A 20,773-nucleotide genomic window follows, 5' to 3' on the forward strand; every position below is an offset into this window, starting at 1 on the left:
TCTGCTCTCTGTGTGAGCTCCCTTTAAAGGACTCCAGTAAACTAATCAAGACCCATGCTGAATGGGCAGGGTCAAATCTCCATGGAAAAGTTCAATCAAGAGGTCATACCCTAATCAAAAAGATTAATCGATTGTATGAGTCCCCGGGTTCAGTCCCTGGCATCTCCATCAAACAAAAACAAAAACAAAAACAAAAACAAAAAGATTAATCAATCTGCCCCCACAAGATTGCATTAAAGAATATGTCTCTTTGGGGTGGGGGGGAGCTTAATAGATCCAAACCATCACAGTAGCATATTAAAAAAAAGTTAATACACGTGAAGAATGCTTTCTACTTATTTTACTTATTTTTACCTTCTTAAAAAACTGAGGAACCAGAGCCATAAATGAGGTCAGTAATATAACCAGAAAGGGAAACTTTCTCAATTAGAATTACTCTTTTCTGGGAAATGTGTAAACCAGGGGACTCGACCACTCTCAGAGAGGATTTCTTCACATGGTTGGTTTTGGTACCCTTCATAGTTTTTACATCTTTTTTTGAACTATTGGCTATCTTAGCCTTGCCCCTGATCCCGAGAGTTGGGAATGTGGCGTCCCGGAGAGTCAGCGAGGCTCCCTGGGGAACAGATCAACAGCACGCTTCTCTGCCTGCAGGGCCAGCTCCCCAGGAGCTCCCCAGGCCCACCTGGGACAAGGACCTGGAGGCCAACCTGGTCCCTGCATAGCCTTGAGTAGGTGGATTCTTAAAGTTATGCCAGTGCTGCCAAAGCTGGTGCTGAGAGGATGGGCAGTGGGGTTTCTGAGATCACAGCATGGCCTGAGGATAGAGCCGGGAGGCTCCCACATGGCAGCTTTACTAGCTGCTGCCTTGGATGTCTTCATCTGTGGGTAACTATTAACGTGGGGTTTTTTTTTGTCATAAGATGTATTTAAAATTTCCAAAGGGGAGATTATTGTGTCTTTACTAGATTTGTACATCTTCACTGAGACACTGTGGTTTTTTTTTTTTTTTTAATGTAACCCAGAAAAATTGTATAATTTTGAAAATCTGAAGTACGTTTGGTTTTAAGGCTACCTTTTCATATCTTAAAAACTGCAGTGAACAGCTCCTTCCCCCTTTAAGTTTCAGCAACAAATCACAAAATCATGGAGTAGATTCAAGTGTGTATAATAATCATAATAATCAGACAAACTTGTTAGGAAACAGACTTGTTGAAACATTTGAGTCAGCTGTAAACAACCACCCCAACCCAAACACAGAGGGTAAAAGAGTGTTTCATTTTCATTGCCTGGTGACTGGGTCCATAAGCCTCTTTAAAGAAGTGACTGGGAAGGGTGTGTGCGAGTTCAGAAAAGCATGTAAATTTCAGAAGTTATTGCAAAATGATGTAAAAGTTTCTCACCAGCTGACAAGCAGTGCTGCGACTGGGTCCTGGAGGTGAGCCCATTGTGGGTGTGGGTTTTATAGACGCTGTGGCATTAAGGTTCAAGAGATACTGCCTGTGATCAGCAAGAGTCCAAAGGAGGAGAAGAAAGAATTTGCAAAGAGGTCTCATGTTTGACAGTTCCCAGCGCAGTCTCCACACAACTAACTTTTTGGAATCACTTTAAGAACCCACCTACCCAAGATTAATGGTAAGATAATTTTTGGCCTCTTAAAAAGTTATCCATTAAGCTAGAAGAAACATGACAGCATGGCAGCCATAATTTTGCCAAATTAACTTCATTTTTGTGTATTGATCAGCCATGCACATCAGTACATGTCCACATCCCCAGGGCCAGCCTGAGCTACGTTGTTAGATACATACACCTGGAACAATCTCATCATCTGGTCCCCCTTCTCTGCTTTTCCTTCTTTCCTTTTGCCCTTTTTGTACCTCATTCCCTCATCCTTGAACTCTCTCTCACACCTTATTTCCCTTCTTCCTTCTTCATAAAATGATACTTGGAAATGTATCTTCTCATTTCATTGTCTCTTTTCTTTCTTTTGCATTTTTAAAATTTTCTCGTTTTTAGTTATTTGTGAGAATTTTTGCTTGTGGAGAGTCTGAATGTTCAGGCACGGTTATAAACTGTATTCTCTTCACTTGTAGAATGATTAATCATGGAAAAGATTATAAATGGCCTTGGTCAGTATGAATAAGGACCATTTGAATATTTGGCAATCTTATAGGTTAAAGAGAAAAAAAAAAAAAGGACCCAGAATGCTGGGCTAGGTGAGTACTCACTTTATGTAAAAGTGAAATATAAAGATGTACAGCACTGAGAGATGTGGAGAGGAAATGCATTACTTCACATGGCCAATTCCACACAGCTGAAACAAGTGTTTTTGTGGTTTAAGCTTTTCAAGGGCTAAACAAAGACACATCATGGACAAAATAAAATTCATGAACTTGTTATGGCCATCCCTAATCTGCAGTCAGAAATCTAAATGGATTCCAAGACAGACTGCTTTATTTTCCTGTTCTTGCTGTTTTTTTCTATGAAGTGAGGTGAGCAAGATTTGCCCCTGATAGAGGTAGATCAGGAAACTGACATTTTATCTGTCCTCAGAGACAATGTGCCAAAGAAACCGGAGGTGACATTTTGTAGGTAGGTCTGAAGACTAAAGGATTGTCCGTTGCCATTAAATTGAGTTATGCCATCTCGTTGTGCCTCAGATGAGTCCTTCTGAAGCAGTGGGAAAGAATGCCCTCACCTAAGGCATGTCCACTCAAAGGTCCTTGCCGTCCACGCCAGTCCAGAACCTCAGGTGACACTTGCTCCAGAGAATCTGGAGCCCAGGCACACCGTTCTTAATTCCCGAACCAACCCACCCCTTCTGTGGCTTCGCTCGCACAGGGGAACTGGTAGGGCAGAGACCATTTCCAGTGACGTTTTATTTTCAACAGGGGAATCCTATTTTCCCAATAAATAAGTGGAGTTGAAAACATTGGGGTGAGGAAGGGATTTAGCCAGCAGCCTACCCGATGGTCTGCTGGCCTCGAGCTGCATCTTTGAGGAGTGTTTGTGACAATTCGTGCACCGGAAGTGCTAGAGTCTATGAAATGAATTGCTGCCCAAATTGTTTATTTCTAAAACTGGAAATTCTTTTGTAGAAATTGACTTAGAACAAAGTAAGCCCGTAACACCCTATAGTAGATTAGACCTACTGTCCACAACATTTCAGAGGCTCCTATATAGAGAACAGAGGAAACCACCTTAGTTTGGTCCACTCATCAGAGTGACAGTGCGGCCAGCCACCACATTCCGAGGCGGATATTCTTGACCTCCTGAACATTAATCTGGAAACTCCACACATTGTACAATGTACCCATTTTAAGTTTGTTTACCTTCTCTTTAATGACTTAACAGAAAAAACTGCATGATGAAATATATTTTCTCCAAATATATATATATTTATATAATATATAATTTTAGTTAACTCAAAGGTATATACATTGTATAATAAATAATATTTATAAAAAGAGACTTTTTGAATATAAAATCAAAAAGATCAACAACTTCTACAACTTTTTACAAAACTTTGGATACAGCAGGTTGGTAGGAAATTTCTGTTGGATACTAATACCTGACTACAGTGAGAATAATTACAATGCACTCAATGTACTATTATTAAATAATTACTTGTCAGCTACTTGAATACTCCCCAGAAACATGACTTTATCACTTTTAATATAGAATACATAGATATGAAAAGACTGTTTTGAAAATTTGCATCCATTCTGCTGAAATAGTCTCACATAAAGCGAGCATTATCCAGTTGACATAGTTTAGAACCTTGCAGTCTAAAGTGAGATGGGAGGGGCAATTCAGACTCTCTATAGAGGGGGTGGGACATAGATCTTAGCAGAGCTCCGTTGCCAGCTGATTCAAGCACTCGGGTCTGGCTTGTAGATGGTCATCCTGGCAAGCCGGCCTGAGTTACAGGAAGACTGCTGACCCCGTGTCAGTGTTAGGTAGACCAAAGAGAGAAGGGAGAAAAGAAGGAAAACAATTTGGTTCTACTCTGTGCCCCTGGTGTATCTCTTCTTTCTGATTCTTTGTAAGACAGAGTTGTTGGATTGATTCATATTTTCAAAACCATTTGCCTCCGTTTTACTAGCTTCCTCTGGAACGCCCTAGGCTTGTAGACCAGGGTGGATCAAGGAGAACTCGGCTGGGAGATGCTTTACCCAAGGGAGGGAGGGAGTCTGAACCTTAGTAACCACATGGACTGATGCCATCTCATAATTCAGATGAGGGTGGACGATCACGTTAAGGAACTCGGTGTTTACTCACAGAGGCCAAAGAAAGAAAAGGATGCAGGAAGGCTTGCCCTTCTGGGAAAGGAAATGAAGGAATCATTTTTATCCTCCCCTTCTACTAAATCCAAAACTGGGATTTCAGGAATAGATTACCACTCTCTCACTGATGCTTTAATTTGTCTAATTTTATAACAACTATACTAAGATGACCTACAGTCCAACTGCCCTACCCAGAGCTGTTTTATAGAGAATCTATGGTGCGCAGGGCTCGGGAGGATTGGCCCCTTCCAAAGATGCAGCTTCTTTAAGGAAGACACTTGAGCTGGAGAAGGCTCGCCCCCATATTTAACTTATTCCCAACATCCACTAAAAAGTCGCCCTGCATTAATGGTGGAAACTGCAGAATGGTAGACAAAGATTTTGAGATCTGTTTTCACAAGAGCCTCTTGTGTAGAAGAGGGCTGTAGAGAAAATGAGACTGAGAAGAACCCATGGCTGCTATTCAAAGAGCTTGCCACCTCACCTAAGGTTCCGTGTTCTTCAAAATTCAAAACATTCTCCTAACAATTGCCTTGGGCGTCCCTACCACTTTATCCTAGCTAAACCTCTGGTTTTTATCAAATGTGGAAGTACATCAGATGTGAATGGGAGTAGACAGAGCAAAGGGGGCTGCAGGGGTTCATCCTACTTCGTAACTCCCACCTCACAGTCACCTTGGAGTGTCACCATATGAAGCAGTTTGGAAATGAAATCTTCGCCGTCTTGATGTCTTTACCGCCAGGCAGAGAGCTCACATTAGCCCAGCCTGTTCTGTTGGAGTAGAATTTTTTTTTTTTCATTTTTATTTTCTTTCACATGTGCAAAGATAAGCCTTGGGTCTGTTCCTATCAGACCCTAGAGAACCAAAAAGAAAGCCCCTTCTTTAAAAACCACACACCATCCAGAGTAGGGTGAGAAACCTAAGATGAGAAAGGAGAGCCACCAGTCCGTGGGCAGCTTGGGTCCAGGGAATTTACCACATGGGGCTGGAACAGTCCGTGTTTCCAGCTGTCCGATGCGAGGCTGCGCCCCGGCTCTGGGTCCTGCGTGCCGTGGGGCTCCGGTGAATCCGCCCAGCCACACACTTCACCCGTTCCCAGCACCCTTTGGGAAAACAAGCAGGAAGAACTGGAAACATAATTCCTCTCCCAGAGAGCCCACCCACTGGGGAGATTCTCAACATCTCTTGTACTTCGAAGAGATGGAGAACTCGAGTGGCTTTCTCATGCTCCCTCCTGTACCTGGGGGTCTGTCATCCGGGGAGGTTGTGTGATCTACAGAAACAGCTTTCTAGAGTCCACAGCCTGGGGTCCAAGTCCCACCTGCCTGCTTTCTAGCTAGAGGCCTTGGGCACCAGGAAGCTGAGGGGCAGTAATTGTTACCCTGAAGTTGGAGTTCTTCTCATAGAGAGATGGGGAGAAACCGGAAGGCTCAGTTCCCAACTTAGAGCAGGTCCTCAACTGAGCCCGTGTCCTGCACGCACTCAAGTCTGTATTTTTTTGTTGCACTGGATCATTTGAGAATGAGCTCTCTGAACAGGAAAAAGTCTGTTTAATTAGTTATGAGTAATTCCTTCCAATATGTTCATTTTATTCCTTTGTACATTTATGCATATATTTATATCTCACAAAGGATTTGAGGCACAAAGTGCTTTCACAGGCATTCCCAATCAACTCTCAACTCCTCTAGGGGGCAAATAGGGCTAGTATAAGCCTATTTAACAGAGGCAGAAACTGAGGCTCAGCAAGGTTACAAGGACTGGCCCAAGGTCCCACAACAAGTTAATGACAGAGCCCGGACGTGGGGCCAGCCGGTCCACGTGACTTATCCAGAGCCTTTCCTGGCTCACAGCATCTGAATAACAAGGAATAAATTTGGTACTTGTAAGGGAAAGCAGTGGTCAGCTTGAGACCCTGGAAAAAAGCTACAAGCAATGGAAAAGATGCTTTCCCCAGCCAGGAAGGTCCCCGGGCAAAAATCTGTCCTTCCTGTGACATAGGGCCATTTTTACTGGGGCTCGTGACCTTTTCCTCTCCTCTGCATGTGTGGAGGGCAGGCCAGTGCTTCCTGCTCCAGGACGCCCTTCTCTCTCCTACCTGCACTGTCAAGACAGACAGTGTAACCAAGAGAAAAGCCAGAGGCTCTATCCCCTGGGTCCCTGCTGGCTTGTCTCTCAGTTTCCCATCGTGCCCGCAAAGTGTCAGCGTGGATGAAAAGGATGGGAAGGAGGAACCAGGTCTCCGCCTATCTCTGGCCTATGGCTGCAGACCCAGCAGCAAGATGCTCTGGAGGTCGGCCCTGCTCAGCTGCAGACCTCTGCAGATCTCCTCTCTGGGATCACCGGGACCACGGACCCGGCCCCGGGGAGCGGCTTTTCACGATGGCTGGTCCACAGGACGACCTGGTAGGGTGCATGGTTCTTAACCCCAGTTCACAAATGAGGAAAGCAGAGCTCAGGCAACACAGCTTGCTTGAAATCACTCAATGAGTGGAGTATTTATCAAAAGGGTACTACATGAGGGAAGTTTTCTCCATGGGTCACAGAATGAAGGCTCCAAACTGCCACAGTCTTACTTGGGCATGTTGTCTTGAAGCCATGTGGATGTAGCACCTCACATGAGACTGGAAAAAAACACCAGTTGGATATTTCAGAAATGGAGGAGACAAGAGGGCTGATGAAGAGCACTGATTTGGTTTAAATTGGTAGTAGTGCAGGGGTCAGTGGTGGGGGTCTCCTGAAGACCCTGAAGGCCAACCCAGTACCACCTTCCCCCATTGGTGGGTGGCTTATCTCGCTGCAGGGTCACAGTCTGTGACACACCCTGGCCCAGAACCACTGGTGGCTGCGGCTGCTGCTACTGGGGCCTCTGCAGGACCATTCCCCACATTCTGGGACTTTCCGGAGGCAGAGATCTGGACCCTGCCTCAGCTGCTAACTCAGTGTCCCCATCTGTGAAATGGGCAGGCTAGACAAATGGTCCCCTAGACCCCAACCAGCATTTATGTTCTAAAACACTGATTTCCCTCTAGCCACCTGTCAAAACCACTAGAGTTTGTCCTGCTTGACGGTACAGTCCCCGTGTTGCCTCTGAGTGTGGTGGGCAGAAGAAGGCGGCCACTGCGGTTCCCAAAATGTGCCTTCCGCCTCGACTAGCTGTAATCAACCTGGGAATTCTCTCACTCCCTGGCTTGTCTTCCAGCGTTTTGAAAAGCAGTGAGTGAAACTGCCCCAGTGATGACACTCTTTCTTGCATGATGCCTCCATCATGTCATGGCTCTCTGATGGTATTTATCACACTTTCTCTTGGTATTATATTTGGACCGGTGTTCACATCCATTAGCTCACTTGAGCCTCACAAAAATCTCTGCAAAACCCCCATTATCACCACCAGAGTACAGATGAGGAAACTGGGGTTCAAGAGGTTGAGTTTCCCAAGGTTAGACAGCTGGTCAGAGGTGGAGCTGGGACCCACCTTCATCCTCCTTTCACACCCCACATCGTTCCTACTCAGGGTCAAGGCTTGAACTTAAGCTACACCTAGGGGCATCCCTGGTGGGCTGGGCAAATTGCCCTCAACCACAGCTACTTCCCATAGCAAAGCCGGGCACCTCCCACCCCTGAGACGCCTGCCCCTTCCCCGGTCCCATGCAGCGCAGGACATCACACTTGGTGTGATCACTACCCACTGCAACCCTAACATTGCCCCAGGCAGCAGCGACCCCAGGCAGGCAACCTTCTGCCATCGAACCAGCACTGTCCCGTTGTTCTTTTTCATTCATCCCTCACTCTGGAGAGAGTGAGGAAAACAGGTCTATGAAGAATATCATGTCTGGGTTGCACAATTGCCAAGTGGTGGAAGCCAGACCACAGCTGGGGCTATTAATTCCAAACCCCATGGTCATGCCTCAATATACTAAGTTCAAGTGACAAAGAAAGGAGAAAGGACACACGGGCCTTAGAAACGATAAAGCCCAGAGCCTCGAGGACTACCCTATAATAGTCCTGACCTAGCTTGGGGACTCCTGGATCCCAAGGCCAGTGCACAGTGCCTCCCACGCAGGCCACCTCCTGGGAAGCTTGGGAACATAATCCACCAGCCTTTGATCCCTTGATTACTCACCACCCTCACTCTGAACTTGGACCCCTCCTCCTCCCCATTGCCATCCATAAACTCAGTGAGTGCTCCCCGCTCCACCCAACCTTCAGATCTGTCAGGATGCGGGCTTATGCACCACTTCCCCCCATCCGCCCACTTCCCAGAGGTTGCTAGGATTTATGCCTGTGAAAACACTTGCCCTCTAAATTCAAGGTAGATGTAAAATGACTTTGCCCCAGGAGAAGAGAGATAACCTTTCAGCCTATTTCAAGTATTTTAACCCTCTCATTATGCAATAAGAATTGCTTGCTGCCTCCTGTATGCACACTTGGTTATCACCTTTGTTTAATCCCCAAGGCACTGCCCAAAGGACCTTCCCAATGAGCTTGGGAAATCCTTATTTCCAGAATTTGGCAAGTGTTCTGGATGGCTTAGTTATAGTACAGGGTCATCAAGAAGAGCTAGGCAAAGCCAGTTCCCTGCCTCAAGGCTCCCCAGTGGTGCCCTCCCCACCTGCCTACCTGGCTGGCTACTTGCAGGTGTGCACGTCATAGATGCGGATGCACTCCTGGCAGCTGACGTAGCAGCACCAGTGGAAGATGCAGTGGCATTTCTCCTTCCGTTTCTCCGTCCTCGTGTTGTGGCCACGGCCACAGCAGAGCAGGTCGCAGCCGTCGATGCCGTGGGAAGTGACATTGCAAGTCCGGTCCCTGGTGCCAAAGGAGCCTGTCTCAGGGTTGGGCTCGCAAAAGTTGGGCGAGTTCTCGTAGTAGACCAGGTCCCTCTCAGTGGGTGGCTTGAAGAGCGCGTACTTGGCTCGGAGGGTCTCCACCCAGCCGCGGGACTCACGGTGCTTCTCCACCACCATCTCGGAGGCGCTGTCGTACTTGTCCTTGAGGAAGTCCCCGATGGCGCGGAAGTCGGGCTGGGCCCACCAGCAGGTCTTCACTTCGCAGCTGCCCGACAGCCCATGGCACTTGCACTTGAGGTGCATGTGGTCCAGGATGGTCTGGGGAAGAGGAGTAGCCGCTGGCCCCCAGACTGACCCCACCTGGAACACTCTAGGACCCTCCCCTTTGCCCGGCTCCCCCATCCCTCCTGACTTCTCTTCTACTCTGCACCAGGAAGAGAACTGATGGAGACTGAGGCCCAGAAGAATGGTCCTGGTGTCCCTCCCTTTCACACACCAGCACTGACAGACACAGCCACATCCATTTCTTAGAGTCAGGAGGTTGACAGCTGGGGAAACTGAGGCTGGGAGCTTAAGCAACTTGCCCAAGGTCACACATCCATAGGAAGGAGTGGGCCTGAGTGCAGAGCCGGAGGGCACAGGATGGGGGGGCTGGGCACTTGCTCCCGTGGGGCGGCCACACTCCCGCCCTGACTCTACCCCTGGAGAGACCCGAGCAGCCCCACGGAGAAGGAGGGTGGGCAGAGGGGTGGTGGCGGGTGTGGGTAGGGGCCCAGTCACCCCAAGGGGAAAGAACAGAACAGGGTCGCGGACCCTCCGATCCCGAGAGGGGCGGGGACAGGAGGAGGGACGGGGGTGGGCGAGGGGTCGGGGCGAGCGGCTCACCGTGCGGCCCGCCTCGTTGTTGTGCTTGTTCATGGCCGAGCGCGCGTCCGGCCTGTTCTCGCGCGCGTCCGCGAACTCCCTGGACACCAGCACCCCGAAGTCGGCGTCCTCGCTGCAGCCGCCCCACTTCCAGCCCTCTCCGGGCGGCCCCTTATGGTGCGAGTCGCAGCCGCAGATGGTGGAGGTGCCCTCGGCGCAGGAGCGCGTGACGGCGAAGGCCACGCCAGCCGAGGCGATGGCGTGCACAAAGGCCGACTCCCGGGTGGCTGCGGGGAGGACGTGCAGAGGCCGCGCTCAAGCCCCGGCCTCAGCTTCCCCAGTCGGGAGGAGGAAGAGGAGGAGGGGCAGAGCCGTAGGGCTCAGCAGCCCGAGGGAAGCGGAAGGAATGGAAATGCTGCTCCCAGCCCTCGCTGGCTGGCGAACCTCACTTAAGGGATGAGCCCAGGGTCCCTAACTGGTTAGCCCAGGGCCTCAGCAACTGGTGCGGAGCAGAGCCGAAGCCTATTGGAAACGGTCAGGGACAGAAACGATGGCCCTAACGTTTGGGAAGGGAGGTCAGCGGAGCTCTGCCCTGGCCCCAGGCCTGCTGCCCTCCACTTTCTCAAACTCTAGAGACCCCCAGCGCCTGTCTGGGCCTCCCACTCCTAACTGAGAGAACCCAAGGTCTGCGAGAAGGGAGGCCTGGGAACCTACAGTCCAGCTCTACCCAAATCCACCCATTCTGAGCTGGATACCTTGTGCATACCCTTTCTTTCTCTGAGCCTCAATTACCCTCCTTGTAAAATGGGTTCCACTTCTTGCCACCAAGGCTGGAATCAGAGTTCCCTGTCAGGAATGCCGTGGCTGGTGCCTCACTTAGCCTCCCCATCCCCCTGCCTCCTGACCCAGGCAAGACCAGAGGTTTTGGACTGAGGACGGGGACACAGGACAGCCCCCTGGGTTGTGCCCCAGGCCAGGTTCCAGGTACGGAAACTAGGAGCGATCCCCATCCCACCTGTAATGACCTGCGAGTGCTCCCTGTGCCAGACGCTGCTCTTCCTGTGCTTTATCCCATTTCGTCCTCTTAACCCTGAGGCGGAGAGGTTTATTGTCAGCCCCTTTTACCGATAAGAGACGTTAAGGCTCAGGAAGGCAGAGGCCTGAAAGACCTGCTGTCCAGCGCCTCTGATAACAGGGGAGGAGCCCAGGGCGGGGAGGTGTCCTGCCCGAGGCTGCTCCGCCTGGAGACCACTGGCCGGCCTAGAAGCCCGGGCTCCGGCCCCCTCTCCTGGGCGGCTTCCGTCCCGGGTGCTGAAGAAGGCTGCAGCGCCGCAGCGGGTTTCAGGGTCCCAGGGGAGCCTGGTAACCCCTCGTAGCCTTTACTGCTCCTTGGGCAGCCCCAACGCCCCCGTGGGCCACCAGCGGGGGAGGCGTCCCTTCCGCGTCCACAAACGGGATGGAGGGGCGTGCGCCACGGCACCTGCCGAAGCACGGAGCCGGCGCAGCCGTGGCGGGACCGCGGCCAGGGGCGGCCGAGGCCTGGAGCCATGCGTCCGCTTTGGGTTGCCCTTCCGCTCCCACTCCTTAGGGCTGGGGTCTGGGGGCGCCTAGGGCGAGCACGCAGGGCCGGGCGCCCCTCGCTTCCGGCCGAGCTCGCAGCCTCTGGCGGCGGCGGCGGCGGCGCCCGGGCCGGGGTTCCCAGCCCCGGGGACCAGGGGACGAGGGGGCGGCGGGGGTGGGGCGGGGATTAGCCTGGGAGCGCGGCTGACTGTCCCGCTGTGCCCGTCCCCGTCCGGCGGGGCCCGCTGGGCCGCTCAATCCGTCTTTGTTCGCGCGGTGTCACACCGCATTACCCGCATAATGCGGCCGCCGGGCCCGGGCCGCCGGGCCGGCCGCCACCGCGTAGCAACGGGCGGCTCCCGCGGCCGGGCCGCGCCCCGGGCCCCGGCGCCGGCCGGCGAAATCCCCATTGAAGAGGCGCCCCCCCGGCCCCGCGCCGCGCCGCGCCGAATGGCCCGAGGGCGTGTGAATGGCGCGGCGGCCGCAGCGGGCGCGGGGCCGGGGTGCGCGGCGGGGGGCGGCGCTCGGACCCTTTTCAAGCCGCCTAAGCCCCTCCGGGCCCCGGCCCCCGGCCCCCGGCCCCGCCCGGGGAGAGGCAGCTCCGGCTCGCAGCGCGGCTTCTCGCCTTCCGGCCGCCGACCCCTGCGCCCCCCGCCCCGACCGGGGCCGCTCGGGCCGCAGCCGGACCCCTCCCCTCCGCCCTCGGCCCCCGCCCCAGGCAGCCCTCCCAGGCTGCGCCCGCGCCGGAGATGCGCGCCTCGAAACCGGGCACCTCTCTGCGGTCCTGGGTCTCCAAGGGTGCGCAGAGATGAACTCTTGGCGGCCCGCACAGCAGGGAGGGGGCCTTGCCAGGGGCGGAGTGCAAACATGGGGACTGGACAAGGGTTCGAACCCGGTGTATGGAGCGTCTTCTCGGAGATTCTTTGCTTTACTCACATTCTCCAGAATTTCTGACATACACCCCAAATCAAACGCCCCCTCTTACCACTTAGGGACTAAGGCATGTAGCAGAACCTACGACGATGATTTAAAAGTCACACACAGAAGTGAAAGGGCAGTGGGCTCAAAGACCTGATTCTCACTGGCTAATGCCCAGAAGGGCAATCAGGTGAGTCTTGCTTTGGGGGAGCGCGTCTAGACGCGGAGGCTGGTTGATTAAGAGCTGCCTGGCCCGAGGTGGGGCCCAGAAGGCGAGGAGACTCTCGCACACACCGGCAAGATCAGGTTTGAAATGCAAACCGCCGCCACTTGGCCCCAATTAGAGGGCAAACCTTTTATGTAAACAAGAAATAATTAGCTTTGGTAATAGAAGCGCCGACGGAATTATCATCCATTGATTTGCTAATTGCCCTTCTGTTCCACGACAATGGCCAGCATTTGGTCTGTGGATCAGGCAGACCCTGCGTACCTGAGGCAGGTAAATGGGGAGAGTTGGCAGCTCCCACCCACTCTCTCCCTCCCAGGTCCAACAGGATGCTCAGATCCCTTTTCTTTCAGGCTTTAAAGGCTGCTCCTCTCACTTCCCGCCCTTCCAAAAGGAACAAGCCCCAGGCCTCACCATCTTGGTGTCAAAGACAAGAGGGCAGGTGTGTGTGTGTTAAGGGGTTTGAGTTCCTGTGGAAAAGGAGAGGTGGCTCCCCAGAGACCTGGTGAGCCCAGCAGGCATCATTAAATTCCTGGACACTGCAGTTCTTCAAAGAGTTACCCATCTTTAGCCCAGAACTCATGAGCTCCCAAGTCCCATCTCATCCTTCCCTCCCTCCAGTGCTTCCTTGTTTGATATCAAGTCATGTGACTCCCATTTGTTTAAGGAGCAGCCAGTTAGACCCCAGCTGGCTGGAAAATTACCCAGAGGCCAGCCCCACCACAATTCCATCCTTTGTCCCCACCAGCACCAGGTGGATTCCCCAGCTCCAGAATTTTCTATATGGGAGGACTGAAGGGTGGGAATGTCCTCCCACCCCCACCCCAAGGCTGTATTTGCATAGCACTTAGCACAGCATTGGGAAAATGTCACAAATGTCCACATCAAAGCTTGCTCCCCACCCAGCTGCACAAGAAAGGTTGTGGCCTCCTTGGTGCCTGCTCTCAGGATCCCAGAGCATCTCAAGGCTGCAGAGCCATCTTCCACCCACCTTCCACACCACCCACCCCACAGCACCAGGAAGGTGTGCAGGGATGGTGTCAGCCTGGGACTGTCTAGAGAGGGACCAACACACTTTGGGTAGAGACTGTGGGTTGTGATCAGCTTTACTGCCTTCCTTGGGGGGGCACGGTGTCCTGATTCCCTCCCCCCACCCAGCCCTCGCCCAGCCCCCACGCAGCCCAGAGTAGTACCTTTGTCCAGGACAGGCCCGAAGATGGCCAGACTGTCGTCGATGGTGGTGCAGTTCCAGCGGCGGCCCCGGAACTGGTGCTGGCACTCCTGGATGCCCAGTTTCACGCCCTCTGCCACGCTGGGCATGATCTCGATGTAATTGCGGCAGAAGCGCAGCTGCTTGGGGACCAGGCCCGGGATGGAGCCGCAGAGCAGGGGCTGTGAGCCCAGGGACGTATACTGCTGGCCCAGGGCCAGGGACCTGCAGGCAGACAGAGGGCAGTGGCACCGCGGGCACAGCGCCCAGCTCCTCATGGGCATCATTGCTCCCTCGTGAGCCCTCTGGGGCAAGTGCAGGGAACCTGCACTCAGAAGCCTGCCTTTGACCTCAGGAGCACACGGCCCTTCGAAGGGCAGACTCACCCCCTTGACAAGACATATCCAGCTTGCAGAGGCCTGGGCACCAGCAGGAATTCTCATGGGGGCACCTGGGGCAGTGCAATGCTATGAAAAGTACCCTGGACTGGGAAGATGGTATTTGGGGCCCAATCAAGACCCTTCCAGTCTTTGGCATCCAAAGGGCTGGGCTGGGCAGCCTTTTGGGGAGTCTAGGATTCTGGGGCCACATGGAGACTTCCAATGACCCATGGAAAGGAGCCCATAGAAGCAGGAGCTGCTCTGACCTTGCCCCCATCTCCAAAATGGCAAGAAAAGCCTCAGCCCAAGCAGGGAGCTTGTTGGTGCGTGCAAGCTCATGCACACACACAGACCACCCTGGCAGTGCTCCCCGGCCTCACCCACAGGACACTGCCTGCCCAACCCAGAGACCCCCCCCACCCCACCCCAGCATCTCCCCAGGGGATTGATGCCTGGCACAGGGTTCTCTGTCGATTAGGGCTCCATGACCACCTTCATAGCTCCCCAGGAGATTCACTGCAGATGGGAGCTTGACTTTATTTCAAGACAAGTTTCATTCAGAATCTGGAAGTAGACCTCATTTCCCACCGTCCCCATCCAACACTATGTGTGTGACCATGGACAAGTCACCCCTTTCTGCTGCCGGTCATTTTTCAATTGGTATCTTGTCACCCTCTCTCAGGGTTTCCAAAGAGTCAAAGGAAAGGCCCTTGGGGGAGGAACCAGAGTTTAAAATACTAGGAAACCAAGGTGCTGTGGGTGTCACTTTCTTCCACCCTCCACCCCTTCCCCAGGACAGGAACAGCAGAAAAGGCATTTTGTACAAGAAGGTGAGAAAATGATCTGTGGGTCCCAGTGGACTTCAAGGCCAATTGTGATCAGCCCTGTGATCAGGGGTGGTGTGAGGTGAGGAAGGGGTGTATGGGGGCCTGTTTCTTCCTCCTGATGCCAAGCACTGACCAGGGCTCTGGTCTGACATTGGCCATTGGTCAGGTCACCCACACAAAGTGACCAGCAGAAGCCTTGGGTAGAGGGGTCAGAAGAAGATCCCAAGAGCAATTCAGGAGAAAGTACATAAACTTTCTGGACTGGACACAAGGACAAACCAAACATCTGCCATTTATCAATCTCCTACTGTGTAACACTTCTGATCCATTTTTCAAAGCGGATACTATTACGATCCCCATTTTATAGATGGGGAAGCTGAGGTTTAAAGAGTAGGTTAGCTTGCTCAAAGCTCTCTGGTGCCAGGTCTGTGGCAGAGCTGAGCCTGCTGTGTGCTTTCCCGGGAGCCAGAGCTCCCCTTGTCACCATGGGAAGGGGTGGCACCCTCCACCTCGGACTGGGATCTGGGCTCAGCTCTCCGAGGGAGAGGCAGGGCTTCCTTTTGCCATTTGTTGTCATTGGGCTTTTTAACTATGTATTGTAGTAGATTATATACAACTCAACCACTTGTTTTTACTTCTTTTGAGGGGAAAGATCTGGGATTTGGACAGTGACAGACGGCAACATTTATGAGACATTTCCAGATCTTGAACCCTGAGTCCTTTTAGGGAGAAGGACTGAGCTATCCAAAGGCCTAACTTGTCTCTGATGATAGCTAATTGCCCAGCACTGTGCCTGTGCTGAGCTGGGCTGAGCCTCATTGAACCCTTATAACACCCTACAGAGTAGTGGGGTCCTGGTCAGCAGCCCCGTTTTATAGACCGTTTAGCCTTGGAGGTTGAGTAGCCAGCCAGGCCACAGGCCCACTCAGAGTTACTCACTGGAACCCAAGCCGTCTGACTCCAGAGCCCATGGGGTGGGCCACCCTGCCTTCCGGGTGATGCCTGGGGTCCTGGGGATGGAGGTGGGGGGAGGTAGACTCAGGCCTGGCTCCTCTGCCCCCTGGGCCTCAGCGCTGAGCCCACGCCTGAGTGGGTCACAGCGGGTCAGCCCAGACCCCCGATGGACATGCAGCAGGCAGCACCCTGCAGAGGGACACCCCACCACCACCCCTGTTTATAGCTGTAAACAGGTTAGAGTGAGAATTATGATAATAAAATCACTATCATTTATTGCATGCCCACCATGTGCTGGCACTGTTCCGGTGCTGAGTCTATTTCCTTACTGAATCCTCACAGCACGTCTGTGAGGCCGGAACTTCATTGTCATTTCCCATTTCGTAGATGAGCAAACTGAGGACCGCCAGCTAAGTAACCTGCCCAGGTCTGCAGGGTCGCTAAGTGTCTAGGCTGAGCTCCAGCTGAGCAAGCCCTGCTGTTGGGGGGGAAACCGAGCAAGGGTGCAGGGCAGACAACTCAGGCCAGTGCCATCCTGGGCGGGAGCCCAGGCCTTGCCCACCCAAACTCCTCTGCTGTTTAGGACCCAAAGCCCATCCAGGGACAGCCCAAGAGGGTTGTTTCTGCACTTCGCCAACTCTCCCTCAGTGCCCCTCTTAGGGGATCCCTTGGCCAGAGCCCTTGCCAGTCTCCTCAGTACATGTGCCTCTGTCCAGGCTTCAGCCTGGCCTCCAGCCCCCACTGCATGCTCTACCTGGGTGGGCTTGACGCATGGTCACCTCTGGCACCAGGGGACCCCACACTGCCCCCCATTTCCTGGTCTGCTTACAGCCAAGCCAGGTCCCAAGGGCTCCCAGCCTCCCTTTACCCAAAGGGATGAACGCGGGGCCTCAGGGGCCCTCTAGAGCCTGTCCTCCCTCCTCCTTCCTGCCCTCGCCTAGCCTTTGCCTCCTCCCTGCCAACACCTGGCAGGCCTGGGCACCTTCGAGCTAAGCCGGATTCAAGCCCTGGTGCCGAGTCAGAACCTACAAGGTGTCTGAACTAGGAGGAGCACCAAGATCCCACAAAACCCATTGTTCAGATGAAAGAGCAGAGGCCAAAAGCGAGAAGAGGCTGGCCCAAGGCCACACAGGCTGATCCAGAGCCAGCTTGGGGCCTGTGGTTTTTCTACTGCAGGTAAAGGGACCAAGGAGTGGGGCGCCGGGGGCTCTTCATTTCCCCCCTCGGTGAGGCGGCTCCTGGCCCCACACCTTCAGGATGTTCTCTGCTCCCTGGTTGCACCAGTTCCCTCCCCCAGGGGCCTGCCCTGGGCTCTGGCTGGCATGACTCAGTCGGCCCAAAGGCCAGAGTCACTCCCCAAACATCTCCCAACAAGGGGGCCCCATGGTTCCCTCCACTCCCCTCACAGACACCAAGGCCCTGATGACCAGGAAGTTCTTCCTGTGGTCTAACCGCAGTCTCTCCTCCAACCCAAATGAATTTTCTCTCATCCTCTGTAATAACGACAACCTTTAACTTAGCGTGTACTGTATGCCAGGCACTGTGCATGATTCCTCTCGTTTAATCCACATGACAGCTCTGTGAGGTGGGACTTATCATCCTCCTTTTACAGAAGAGGTAACTAAGGCATGGAAAAGTTGGATGGCTCACACAAGAAAATGGTGGAACCAGAATTCACACCTGGGGTTTGTTTGACTCCCAAGTATAATGTTCTTTGTATGTGTCTGTGTGTGTGGTAACACAAGCGACATTACATTTGCCATTTTAACCATTTGTAAGTGTACAATTCAGTGGCCTGAATTACATTCACAGTGTTGTGCAACCCTGATCACTATCAATTTCTGACATCGTTTCATCACCCCACACAGAAACCCTGTACCCATTATGCAATAACTCCCCAAATCTCCTCCCCTTAGCCCCTGGGACCCTCCAATCTCCTTTCTGTCTCTATGGATTTGCCTATCCTAGATATTTGTAAGTGGAATCAGACAATATTTGTCTGTCTGTGTCCAGCTCATTTCGGTCAGCATCACGTTAAGTGTGTTGTCCTTGCCCAGCCACGTCCCACCTCTGCCCCAGGAGCTTTCTTCAGCTTCAGAGACAAGCAGCTCTGCTTCCCCGTCCCACCAAACCCTGCTTCCTTCCAGCTACCCAGCCCCAGCAGAGTGTGGATCCAGGAGCCAAGACCAGCTCTGCCATTTCCCAGCTACCAATCTCAGGCCATTTACTTGCTTATCCTCTCCATGATCAGTTTCTTCATCCGTAAAATAGAATTAATGGGAGGAGCAAATGATATACTCCGGAGTCAGGCATATGGGAAGCTCTTAGCAGTGGTCACTGGGGTTTCTGTGTATTTAGGGCTGTCCCCAGCACTTTGTCTCGTCCTGTCACCCTCATTCCTTCCATCCTCCCACCCCTGACTTGGGAGAACACGTCAGAATTTCCAGAGCCCCTTCCTATCCACCTCCCCACTGGGAAACAGGGTGCCCTGGACCGGCCCCTCCCACGGCAGCCCTGTCCCAACTGGGGTGGCTGCACACGGGCATCTGCGGTCCGGCTGAGTGCGAAGGTAACAAGGAGGGCAAGGACACTGGGACATTTCCAGGATGCTCCAGTCAAAGGTTTCAGCTGGGATCTGGACGTCCTGCTGGTGACTAGCAGGGGCCTCTGGGGAAGGGGATTTAGCTCTACGGGTCGGTGCTGAGGCTAAGGAGGTGATGGCTGTGGGACTGACTTCTGGAGGACAGCTGCTTTCCCCATACCCGCCCTGCCACCCCCGACCCTGAGCCTCCTACCCACACACTGCTTGTGTCTGAAATTCCACCATCACAGACCCATTCATTTAACTGGAGACCCCTTGTCCCACTATGGAAGCCTGAGGTCCCCTGGGAAGGCAGCTTGCTGTGCACAGTGCGAGTGGTTTTCATTGGACTGGCCCAGCCCTGCGGCCTGACTTGCAGCCCAGCAAGTTTCACACCTCAGCACATGCTGAGCCCTCCACCTGGAGCACCTGCCACTGCCCAAGCCCCTGGCAGACAATCCTGCCCAGCCTCAAAACCTCCTGAAGTCCTGATATACGCACTCCATGGACAAACTTTGACATCACTATGTTGAGTGTGATAAGCTAGGCACAAAAGGACAAATACAGTACATCTCACTGATATGAAAGAACTAGAATATGCATATTCACAGAGACAGAAAGTAGATTACGGGGTACCAGGGTGGGAGTGGGGGTGTGGAGTGGGGAATCACTGCTCACTGGGTACGGGCTTTCTGTGTGGGGTGACGGATGGTGGTGGTGGCATCATGACACTGAAGGTGATTGGCACCACTGAACTGTCCATTTGTTCCTGGCTCGCCTCCATTCTAAAGACACCCATGCGCTCCTGGACAGGACTAGCTTCTCCTCTCTAGGATTTCCAGGACCTTGTTCAGAACCCTATTATCGCAAAGTACTGAGCTGATTTGTTTCCAGTTCCCTCTGGCTATGCTGGTTTAAGTTCCCTGAAGATAGAGGTAGCATCTCCCCGCATTCTCTCCAAACCTCCACATCCCCCCCTGTGAAGCTAAACCCAGGGACATTTTGGAGAATGCCATTTTGAAACTCAATCTGGGAGCAAGTGGATGCCAGCCACGTGCCTTCCCAACTAACAGAAGTTTTCCGACACCAATGGCCTTTCCCCATTGAAGGTATACTCATGTTTTTTCCTTGGTTTGGACATTTTCATGGCCTTCAGACTGTAAATTTGTAACCAAATAAACCCCCTTTATAAAAGCCAATCCATTTCTGGTATTTTGCATAATGGCAGCGTTAGCAAACCAGAACAGATTTTGTACCAGAGAAGCGGAGGGCTGCTGCTGCTGGGTTTGCAAATACCAAACATGTTGGAATGGCTTTTTAAATGGATAAGGGGAAGATTCTGGAAGAATTGTGAGGAGCTTGATAGAAAAGGCCTAGATGGCTTTGAAGAGACTGTTGGTGAAATATGGACCCTAAAGATACTTCTGATGAGGCCTTGAGCAGAAATGTTGAATGTCGTTGCAAACTGGGAAGAAAGGCAATCCTTGTTTTAAAGTGGCAGATGGAAGGCAGGCTTTGAAAGTGACAACCTGGGATACTTAGCTGAGGAGATCTCCAGACTACATATGGAGGATATAGCCTGGCTTCTCCTTGCAGCTTATAGTGAAACGCAAGAGGACAGAGATAAGGTAAGAATTGAACGTTAGGGTACAAAGAAACCAGTAACTGATAGTTTGGAAAATTCTGAGCTTCCAAAAAGTTAAGACCCAGAAGCTACAGCCCCATGTGAGGATTTAACCAAACATGGAACCCAATCACCATTTCAGTACAAGCCAGGCTTGGAGATAATTTTATTCACAAAGGATCTGCAGAAAGTCCTGTTGTCTGACAGTTTTGACCCCTGTAAACTGCATGCCAAACCTACAGAATTTTTGCAAGATCTGTTTAGACAGAACCACTGCTTGTCTGCACTGGAGGGGATGGAGAAGGAACAAATTGAAGGAAATATTTCTTCAAAGACAGGGCCATGGAAGTTGAGATCTGGAGTGAAGAGGTCTCTCTGGCAGGGAGAGCGGAGAAGCCCACACACATGGAAAGGGTTGGTTTGCTCCGGAAGCAGAGGGCAGGGCTTCCGCCTAGATGCTCAGGAAGAGAGTTACCACCCCAGGCCTCAGAGAGGGTGGAGCACATTCCCCAGGGATTGGGGAAAGCCTGGCCGCCACCCCACTGTTTGGAGAGA

At 52.5% G+C, this 20,773-nt stretch overlaps 1 protein-coding gene across 1 annotated transcript in view; it reads right to left on the bottom strand.

The window, feature by feature from the left end:
• Positions 1 to 5,291: 5,291 nt before the first annotated feature.
• The window catches only part of WNT3 (Wnt family member 3), a 48,463-nt gene continuing 32,981 nt past the window's right edge, over positions 5,292 to 20,773 (bottom strand). Inside the window, exons 2-5 of the mRNA XM_037810039.1 lie at positions 13,836 to 14,077; positions 9,960 to 10,225; positions 8,905 to 9,392; positions 5,292 to 5,390 (exon numbers count right to left, since the gene is read on the bottom strand). Coding sequence (XP_037665967.1) covers positions 8,913 to 9,392; positions 9,960 to 10,225; positions 13,836 to 14,077 — 988 coding nt within the window. The 3' untranslated portion in view covers positions 5,292 to 5,390; positions 8,905 to 8,912. The remainder of the gene's footprint in view (positions 5,391 to 8,904; positions 9,393 to 9,959; positions 10,226 to 13,835; positions 14,078 to 20,773) is intronic.

Source organism: Choloepus didactylus, chromosome 18 (assembly GCF_015220235.1).
Source record: "Choloepus didactylus isolate mChoDid1 chromosome 18, mChoDid1.pri, whole genome shotgun sequence".
Lineage (NCBI taxonomy): Eukaryota > Metazoa > Chordata > Mammalia > Pilosa > Megalonychidae > Choloepus > Choloepus didactylus.